The 11,165-nt window shown below is 46.3% G+C and overlaps 1 protein-coding gene across 5 annotated transcripts in view; it reads right to left on the reverse strand.

Annotated features, from left to right (window-relative positions):
* The window catches only part of il17rc (interleukin 17 receptor C), a 55,829-nt gene extending 46,112 nt beyond the window's left edge, over window positions 1-9,717 (reverse strand). For all 5 annotated transcript variants that reach the window (XM_033037155.1, XM_033037154.1, XM_033037156.1 and 2 more), the window contains exon 1: window positions 9,118-9,717. In XM_033037155.1, coding sequence (XP_032893046.1) covers window positions 9,118-9,213 — 96 coding nt within the window. In that variant the 5' untranslated portion in view covers window positions 9,214-9,717. The remainder of the gene's footprint in view (window positions 1-9,117) is intronic.
* Between the last annotated feature and the right edge of the window lie 1,448 nt (window positions 9,718-11,165).

The raw sequence follows: 11,165 nt of genomic DNA on the forward strand, positions 1-11,165 counted from the left end.
CAGGATTCGATCCTGACTATGGGTGCTGTCTATGCGGAGTTTGTAGGTTCGCCCTGTGACCACGTGGGTTTTTCCCGGTGCACCGGTTTCCTCCTGCCCCACTCTGTCCCTCGTTCTCCTTCTGATCTACCCAGGTCCTCTCACACGCGCCCTCCTTGCCAACGCCATCCCCATCAGCTAATCTCTGTCCCCTCCCCCCGCTCCATCTGTCCACACCCACACTCTCCTCCCACTGGATTCGCCCTCCACATTGTTCCCATCTAACCTCCCGATTCCAGGTTTTTCCTCCGTTTCCCATCGGATTCCACCATCTGCTCCCCTTTTGTTGCCTTTGCCCATCACCTCCCAATCTCTGCCCCTCCAAATTGACGCCATCTTCCAACCAACCCCTCCTCACCTGGATCCACCTATCACTTGCCAACTCTTGCCCCACCTCTCACGCTCACCCCTTTCTACAGGCCACCTCCCCTCTATTCTTTCTCGACCCAAAGCGTCGACTGTCCTTTTCCCTCCACAGATGCTGCCCAACCCATTGAATTCCTCCAGCAGATTGTTTATTGTCTCCACCAAGTACATTTTAATCTATAGGTCCCCATTGCATACCTTGGTGGCATGCATGAATTCTTATACACAGGTTTGTCAACATACACCAAATGTTTGGGTGTCAATTGGGAACGCAATGTGAAGCAGCATATTATCGGGAAGTTAGAGTGTACAGTGGGCCTTGGGCCATTTTAAGAACAAAGATGTTATCCGGCTGGGGTTAGGGGGGGATGGGTGGGGAACAGGGTGCAGAGATGGAGGTAGAAAGACATGGAAATCTGAAGATCGCTGACATCTTATAGCATCTCAATTTGCTTGATCATTGTGATAACATTGCCTCCGCGCTCGAACATGTGTGGAACCGGCTCAGCACCTTTGATCTCCTATATTCTTTGGTACTGGGAAAGATGCCTGTGCACAAACTTCAATATCGCTCAAATGTAATGGATGGCCCTCGCATAGTTTCCGTTGTAGACTGTGGCAGTGCGCAGTGTATAAAGGAGACTCTCTAGTGCCTCTGAGAGTGAGGAAGGAGGCGAGATGAATATTGAGCAGAGGAAGATGATACACTGAATTTGGGATTCAGGAGTCAAGATGGGCCCTCGGATGGGAGCCAAGGATTTGAACTGTAGCCTCGGATAAAGGAGACTGGGCCTTGCGTGGGATCTTCCACCATGGAGGTTGATAGTTCCACCATGGAGAGTCTGGGAATCAGAAATAGAGGGGTGAGATGGTGTGTTTGAGACCAGACTTGGGCTTTGAGGGGTGTGAAAACCTTTGGAGGCAGGTTGAGCCAGTGTCAAGAGACTAAGTGTCGGCAGTAGGAGTTGGGGAACATATACCTTGATGAGAGATGGTGAGACATGCTCAGAGAACCAACTAAGTATGTGGTGTCCCAGATCTGGGTTAGGATCTGGTTAGGGAGAAGTTCTATTGAACACGGTTATTTATCGTACACATTGACAGACATATCCCAGAGCGATGTGACCCATGTTCTTGGGCAACATTATGCAGGTAAAGACAGCTTTCCAAGGGCACATTTAGTTTAGTTTAGAAACAGTGCAGAAACTGGACCTTCGGCCCATCGAGTCCGCACCGACCAGCGATCACCGTACACTAGCACTATCCTACACACTAGAGACAATTTACAATTTTTACCAAAGACAATTAACCTACAATCCTGTACGTCTTTGGAGTGTGGGAGGAAACCGGAGCACCTGGACGAAACCCACACAGTCATGGGGAGAACTCCATACAGACAACACCCGTAGTCAGGATCGAACCTGGATCACCGGCGCTGTGCGGCAGCAACTCTACCAGCTACGCCACCATGCTGCTGTTATGTGATGCATGGATTGTTTCATCTATGAAAGCATTGCTTAGAAGTAAGTAAGTTTATTGGCCAAGTATTCACATACAAGGCATTGCTTATGAAACACTTATAAACCTCATGTGGTTGAATAAAATATTACCATTTTAGTTTGATGTAGGGTGTGATAGATCTAGGATTGGAGTAATAATGCAGCAGGTAACCCTTCTAATAGAAGAAGCTGATGAAAACACTCAGATTATCTGAATATTTCACCTTTGAATATCGTCCAACACACGTTTAGTTAACTTATATTTACAAGCTTTTCAGTGCATTCACATCTCACATCTGTTACACCAAGGATGAATGCCCCACAGTTCATTGCAGATGGATATTGAGAGAAATCAACAATTAACTGAGGTTGAGAAAGCTTTCAATCATTTCTTTTCAGAAGCCTTTCCTCCAACCTGTAGGGTGGCACAGTGGCGCAACGGTGGATCTGCTGCTTCATGGCACCAGAGACCCGGGTTTGATTCTGACTATAGGTGCCGTCTGTGTGGAGTTTGTACCTTCTCCCTGTGACCGCGTTGGCTTTCTCCGGGTGCTCCGGTTTCCTCACACATTCCAAAGACATGTAGGATTGTAGGTTAATTGGCTTCAGTAAAATTGCCCCGAGTGTGCAGGACATAGAACGAGTGTACGGGTGAACGTTGGTCAAGGTGGAGTTGGTGGCTTGAATGGCCCGTTTCCTCACTATAACTGTAAACAAACTACCTTCCACACTGTGGCAATGTCGAAATGCATAATGTGCCATTATTGTAACAGGATGTTGGCTTGATGCAACTGTTCGAACATTTCATTTAAAGTGGTGAGAGAATATTGCAAAACTTATTTAACCCCGTGATGCTGATTAAGACATGTTTTGAAGAAAAGTAATACCCTCCACAATCTATTGTGCAAGTACATTCCTGAACATATTACTTAATAACTTTAAGTATGGTTACAGGATATGCCGCTAATTAAAAGACAAATTAATAACATGTAACACCTTTGTATATACATGTTGGTTTTCTTATAGATTTATAGTTATCCACCTATACTAACCCCATCTGCCTGCATTTAGCCGATATCCCTCTAAACCATTCCTAGCCATGTACCTACCCAATAGAAGTATTTGAGCTCAGGATAGTTAGTTAGTGCCAATCGATGGGCGATCGTTGGTTGGAGGGGTGAAGGTCAGGGTCACGGAATCAAGATGAAGGTTCAAGAGAATTGAAAGAGGCAGATAGAGGGGAACAGGGGAGAGAGATTGGGGAACATTGGGGAAGCGCAGAGAAAGGAATCGATGATAAGGAAGACGCAATGAAGCTGGCGAATAAGAGAAGAGAAAAGGAACGAGGCCAATGTGATGAATTGGGGAAATATGAAGACTGAGAGAAGGGAATATATCAATGTGGACTCTATAGGTTTTGGCTTTTCAACTTAAATGAGATAACCCACTTCATTCACTATGTTTCGTATTTCCACTGGGTAGGAAGGAATTGCAGGTGCCTATATATAACCAAAGATAGACGTAAAATGCTGGAGTAACTCAACGGTATGTATGCATGTATGTATGTATGTATGTATGTATGTATGTATGTAACCTTTTATTTATTACATTGCTTATAGTATTATGTTTACATATTCTGTTGTGCTGCTGCAAGTAAAGTGCCTGTCCTATTAGGCTATTTTTTCGGCGACTGTCACAGTCTTAGCAGGTCACCGAAAAAGTAGTGACTGGACCCCCCCCCCCTCCCCCCACAACAATGTCTATGACAACCTACCACCTAGTCGACAGCAAGCTACTGACAGCCGGTGACCGAATCGTCTCGACTTAGGAAGTCCATCTATGACCACACCTACGACAACCTACAACCACACAGGCGACAACCTGCGACAACCGAAGTCAACCTACATCCACCCGCGACAAGCTACGACAGGCAACGACCCTGTCAGCGACAACTGAAGACAATTCAGTTGCCGGTACCTGTCGTCGGTTGACGTAGGTAATCGCCAATGGAATTCACCAAAGTCAGCACCCGGCGACAACCCGGCGACAACCCGGCGACAACCTGCGACAACCTGCGTCAACCTGGCGACAACCCGGCGACAACCTGGCGACAACTGGCGACAACCCGACGACAACCCGGCGACAACCCGGCGACAACCCGGCGACAACTGGCGACAACCCGGCGACAACCCGGCGACAACCCGGCGACAACCCGGCGACAACCTGGCGACAACTGGCGACAACCTGGCGACAACCCGGCGACAACCCGGCGACAACCTGCGACAACCTGCGTCAACCTGGCGACAACCCGGCAACAACCTGCGTCAACCTGGCGACAACCTGGCGACAACCTGCGTCAACCTCCAATAGCACCTACAACAGGAGAAGAAATTTCCCCAATTGCTTGGTAACTTTGTCAGATGTGTTGCAGGAAGGCTAATTATACGCAGAACAAGTGTTCACCATATTTCTACAAAGTTACATCAATGGATCGGGACCAAACCAGAGGTACAGTAAACCCTCGTTATTAAGGACATCTTCGTAATGAATTCCGGGTACAGCGGACTGTCTCTTTAAGAACACAGGCTGCTAGATACACTGCGGTGGCCACTGACATTGACAGGCGATTGCTTCTATTGACACGTAACTCTATTGAACAATGTTTGTTCAATTGAACTCTATTGAATCCTCATTTGTGCGTTTCTCCTCTGAAAATCCCTCAGGAAAGGTTACTTAAATTATATTACAAACTTTTCAATGATTTTCTGTTAGTATATCGCTACTTCACCGCAGGTAGACACAAAATGCGGGGGTCAGGCAGCATCTCTGGAGAGAACGAATGGGTGATGTTTCGGGTCAAGGCCCTTCTCCAGCATTTTGTGTCTATCTTTGGTGTAAACCAGCATCTGCAGTTCGTTCCTACAACCTACAAACCGGAGGGAACCGACTCGGTCATACGGAGAACGTGCAAACTCCACACAGACCGCACCGGAGGATCGAACCTGTGTCTCTATGGCACAGTGAGGCAGCCGCTCTACCAGCAAAGCCACTGTGCTGCCCTCAAAGGTAGACATCGCGAGCAGTTGAAATAGAGTTGTGGTCTGGATCACGTTCCTTTAGGTAGGAGATGAGCCGGCATCTCGGTGGTGAATCTGTGGAATTCTTTGCCACAGAGGCTGTGGAGGCCAAGTCAATGGATATTTTTAAGGCAGAGATAGATTCTTGATTAGTACAGGTGTCAGGAGTTATGGGGAGAAGGCAGGAGAATGAGGTTAGGACGGTGAGATAGATTAGCCATGATTGAATGGCGGAGCAGACTTGATGGGCCGAATGACCTAATTTTGCTCCTATCATATGACCTTATGGATATCATTTATTAATATCTCTTCTTTCAATCATTCTCGGATAGTAGAAGTGCAACATTATAACAGGACGTTGTGTGTGGGAAATGACCAACATATTATTTAAAGTGAAGGAATATTACAAAACTCATTCAATCGTCTGTAATTTCATTGGATGAACTGGCTATATTTTTGTGAGAAATACTACGCACTTCCCACATTGTGTTGTGCAAGATTCAGTGAATCATGTTTTCAGCAGTCACGCCCTCACAATTCACAAAAGCAGTGTAATTAAATAAATTGACTTTAAAAAATAAAATCCCTGTAATCGTAACCATGACAACATCCCTCTAGTTCTATATCCAATCTGGACTACATGCGATATAGTGAATCCACAGTCTTTTCCCCAGGGTAGGGGAATCAAGCTCAAGGGCATATGTTTAAGGCGAGAGTGGGACGATTTATTAGGAACAAGAGGGGCAACTTTTTAAACTCCGTGGTATATGAAACAAGCTGCCAAAGAAAGTAGTTGAGGCCGGTACTATAACAACATATAAATAGCAACTGGATCTGGACATGTATCCAAATAGGAAAGCTTTAGAGTGGTATGGAATAAATATGGGTAAGTGGGACTAACTTAGATGGGGCATCTTGATTGGCATGGATGGCTTGGGCCAAAGGGCTGAAGAGGTAGATCAGAGCCCAGCACATGGCTGGGTCTTGAATCACATGGAATCAATCCAGAGATCAAAATATTTTTTGTTCTTGAGGCATATTTAGATAGACTTGATTTTCAAGTTATCTAACTGTAATGTATAGTGTGACACAAGTTCATTTGCAGGGAGTGATACTCTTTTGATCTCCTTTGGTGATGAGCAAAGTCAAAAATAAATGCAATGTATTTTGAGTATGTTGCGAGAAGTAAACAAAGGTGGAGCGGGCCGGGGAAGTATAAAGAGAGAGAAGATGTAGGGAGGGAATGAGGGCAAGGACTGGGGAAGTAGGTGATGACTGAGGGGAGATAGACACAAAGAGCCGGAGTAACTCAGCAGGTCAGGCAGCATCTCTGGATAAAAAAAAGATGGGTGGCATTTCGAGTCGGGACTGAAGAAGGGTCCCGGCCCGAACCATCACCCATCCTTTTTCGCTGTATCTATCTTCAGTAGAGACCAACATCTGCAGTTCCTTCTTACACACGGCTGGGGGAAGCAGGCTACTTCCCTCAATGAAGATACTGTCCTTCCTTCCACACAGCCTGGAGTTTGTTCTCACTGGCAGGAGAGCTCATTTCCTTCGTGCTAATTTTTTCTCCTAAAAAAACGTAATCTGATGACTTCCAGCAGCATCCATCCATCAATCCAACCCGCTTCCACCTACAACCCCCAAACATACCTTAGTCAGCCAGGGCCCCTCCTTCAGTGGCCCAATGGCCGATCCCCTCGGCTTGCGATCACACCCGACCTCCCACACTCCGCACAGACCCCAATGAATGTTCCTTAACACCGACTGCATGCAAAGGAAATTGTGCCATGCCGATTCAGCAATGCCTGAAGCCTGTAGCATTAAACACACATCCCAAACCACATGTCTCATTGGCTTTAATACCCAAGTCATTGCATTTATCATTCTATGTTCCTTTCAAAGGAGGGCTTGTGAACCCTGTATTGTCTCGATGGCATTGTACACGCACACACCTTTCAAGTATAATAAGGCAGCATTCCTCAAAAATAACCCCAAGGCAAAAAATAACCATTCAAGTAGTCCATTTGCTAAATGTGGAGCAATCCAACATTATTTTCACTGAACACGGACGTAAGTAGCAAGGAGTCAATGCAGATCATATTTCTTAACCTCATCTCACCAGTCGTGTTAGTTTCTAACATTTCTACATCCATTAAAAAACTTGAGATTAATGCACCGCAAACATTATTTTAAAGTGATTACATTTATTTATCTAATATAGATTAGGACCTCCAGTATAAGTCTGCTTTATTTCACAGAGCACTGATCCCCTGATGACTGTCTGTCCCTGACACCTTGTACATCTGAGCTGGGTGGGCTGTAGTTTAAGAATTACTAAAGTTAGCTTCATGGTCTCAGAATTCAAACAGTGAGAGGCGAAAGAGTTAGATGGCTTTTATGGCGCGGAAACAAATCAGTTGACTTTATCTGCTCACTGTAATTTCCGGTGGACCCTGGATCTCAATATTACATCAAGGCGTAATATTCCTTGATATATTTACATTCTTTGACCCAGCCCAGCCCCTAGACCTGAAGCCCCTGTCCTAGAATAGCACGGAGTCAGAGTTATACAGATGGAAACAGGCCCTTCAGCCCAAATTGCCCATGCCGACCTAGAAGCACCATTTACACTAAAGTGCCATTGGCCTGTGTTTGAACCATATCACTCCATACCTTTCCTATCCATGTACCTGGCCAAATGGGTTTTTAAATGTGGTTATTGTCCCTGCTTCATCTACCTCCTCTGGCGGCTCATTCCATATACCCACTACCCTCTGTGTGGAAAAAGTTGTCCCTCAGGTTCCTATTAAGTCGTTCCCCTCTCCCATTAACCCAATGTCCCCTGGTTCTTGATTCTCCCCACACTGGGTAAAAGTCTCTGTACATCCACCTTACCTATTCCCCTCATACACATCTATAAGATCGCCCCTCATTCTTCTGTGCTCCAAGTAATAAAGCCCTCAAAGATAGGCACAAAATGCTGGAGTAACTCAGCGGGCAAGACAGCATCTCTGGAGAGAAGGAATGGGTGATATTTCGGGTCGAGACCCTTCTTCAGACTGATCTACAAATCCACATGTCTTTGGAATGTGGGAGGAAACGGGAGCACCCGGAGAAAACCCACACGCTCACAGGGAGAACGTACAAACTACGTACAGACAGCATCTGTGGTCGCCCTTGAAGAAGGTCCGGGCTTCAATCAAACACAGGACCAAAGCGAGATTTATACCCCTAGAGCCACAAGCCCATCTGAATGACACCAAGATCAAGACCACATATGTTCATTCAGATGGACTTGAACGATCCTATGGAACTATTGCAAAGAGAACAGATAGAGGAGTTGACTTTTCAATTGGCTGGAGTGTCAGTCTCAAAATAAATTCAGGATAGAGATGAGAGGACATTTCTTTGCCACACAGGGTGGCAAATAGTTGGCATTCTCGGGCCAAAAGAGCTGCCCAGGTCCAGTTGCTGAGATCGTTGTTTTTTTTTAAATTTATCAAGGGAATAAGAGATAATGGAAGACAAACAGAGTTAGCAGTAGAGCTCACAGACCCTTTATCAGAACTCTTGAGCAAAGATCACTGACGTGGAATATTAACTCTGTTTCTCCGTCCACAGTTGCCGCCTGACCTCTCCCTTGTTTCCAGCAACCCCTCGTTTGGTTTTCAGATTTCCAACATCTGTGATGCGTTTTCTTTGTTTGTTTTCCAAGGATTGGGGTCATACATCGTGGAAACAGTCCCTCCGGCCCAACTTGCCCTCACCGACCAACATGCCCCATCTACACTAGTCCCCACCTGCCTGCGCTTGGCCCATATCCCCCTGAACCGGTCCTAACCATGTACCTGTCTAAGTGTTTCTTTTTGCCGCTAGAAACGGGCCCCCGGGGTAATAAAGTCAACACAGATTTGAAGGAAAGCCGGATAGAGCTGAGCGCCTGGTTCTGGCCGATTATTCCAGTGAAACGCAATTCTTTCGGTGGAATGGGCGATAATGAAACAGAAACAACATCAGAAATTGCCAGCAAGTCACAGATGCGAGTGGAAGGGGCACAAAAAAAGTAATGGAATGATGGAGAGAGGATAGAACAAGGAAATCAGTTCCAAAGTTTATATAAAAAAGCTCACCCCACGGGGACAAGTGACTTCAAACAAAGGTCCTCGGAACTTGTCCAGGCTGTGAACGCCGGTGAACCAGAGGAGGAGGTAGAGATACGGCTGCATTATTGGCACTGAGGGCTGGTCTCTGACCGATCAGTGTACCCGGCTCCAGCCAGCTCCCGCTTCCATCTCACTCACTACCTGGCCGTTTCCATCACCTTCAGACCCACAGAGACACACACACTTAAAGTCCCGGCCGCCGCGACAACCCCCAGTGGGGACTTGGGACGAATGGTCCGGTGCCGGAGGTTTCCCAGTCTCCTGATATCGTAGTGAAACCGCACACTCGCTACACGACCAGGTGCCAGCGCTTCCGCATGGAGAGCCGCCAGACTCCACTGGGTCCTACCGCCCGATTGGGAATCAAGACTTCATCTGGCTCCAAGCGAAGAGCGAGAGGACACATCCAGAATCCAGAACGAACTACATTCCCCTTCTTTATCCGCCACTCAGAGTACAAAGGCGTCTCCAACAAAAAAAAGTCAATATTTAGCAAATATCTTTCGCGTTGGTAATAAGTCGCACAATATTTCTGCCTCTGCCGAGTTATGTTGGGAATGCACTTAGTTAATTGCAATGAAATGCTTAATAATAACACGGCTGTCCCTTTGACGCAGTTGTCATTCTGTAATTAGTATCTGGAATGCATTGTCCAACAGCGTGGGGAGTGGAGATTCTGTTTTAGTCGTCAGGGTAGCGAGGCGTGGCGGCGTGGTATTAATTTCAGAAACATTATTGGGCCAAAATCGTTCCCTTTTCTCTGATACTGTGATTACGTGGGGAAAAGCAACCAGTTTGCCGACCAGCGACTGTGGATATAGATTTGATGGGCCGAATGGCACAATTCTTCCCCTATCACTTATGAAGTTGGCGGCAGAGTGCAGTTCCAGGAAACATGGGCCAATGAGTTGTGACACAAGGAACTGCAGATGCTGGAATCTGGTGAAAAACGCAAACTGCTAGAGGAACTCTGCGGGTCAGGCAGCATCTGTGGAGGGAATGACAGAAAATGCTTTGAAACTCTTCCCGAAATGTCGCCCATACATTCTCTCCACAGATGCTGCCTGACTTAAAAGTTCATGTTAATAAGTTATAGGAATGGATTTGCCTGAAGAAGGGTCTCGGCCTGAAATGTCACCCATTCCTTCTATCCAGAGATGCTGCCTGTCCCGCTAAGTTACTCTAGCATTTTGTGTCTCTCTGCAGAATTAGGCCATTTGACCCAACAAGTCTACTCCACCATTCTGTCGTGCCCTCTCATCCTCATTCTCCTGCCCTGTCCCCATAACCCCTGACACCAGTACTAATCAAGAATCTGTCTATCTCCCCCATAAAAATATCCATTGGCTTGGCCTCCGCAGTCTTCTATGGCAATAAATGCCACACATTCACCACCCTCTGACACACCAAGATACCAAAGCACTTTGTGTTTTGCTCAATGACTTGAGAGATCAATTCAATATTTTTTTAATGGTGTTGCTTGGATAAAGTACTCAAGTTTCACGGGAGCCTTCCCCTCCAGCTGTACGTGCAGCAAACATGCAAAGAACCGCTGACCCAAAATGTTCACAGGGTTCTCTTTATACAGATGTGGCTTGACTGGATGACTTCTTCCAGTATTTCTCTTTTTGTTACAGATTCTAACATCTACAGTTTTATTTGTTATCCATAGAAAACAAGTCTGGCAAAACATCTCACCCTCATGACAGCACTGATGGAGTGGTCATGATTGATTGAGATTGGGTTAAGAGGGAAAGATAGATCAGCCATGATTGAATGGTGGAGTACACTTGATGGGCCGAATGACCTAATTCTGCTCCATCACTAATGAAGTTATGATTAAAGGATACAGCCTGGAAAAGGCCTTTCAGCCCACTGAAGTCATGCTGACCATCAATCGCCTGTCACACTAGGCCTAAGGCATGGAAACAGGCCCTTCAGCCCACCGAGTCTGCACTGACCAGCAATCCCCACACATTAACACTATCCTGCACACTAGCGCCAATTTCTACATT

This window comes from Amblyraja radiata, chromosome 18 (assembly GCF_010909765.2).
Source record: "Amblyraja radiata isolate CabotCenter1 chromosome 18, sAmbRad1.1.pri, whole genome shotgun sequence".
Lineage (NCBI taxonomy): Eukaryota > Metazoa > Chordata > Chondrichthyes > Rajiformes > Rajidae > Amblyraja > Amblyraja radiata.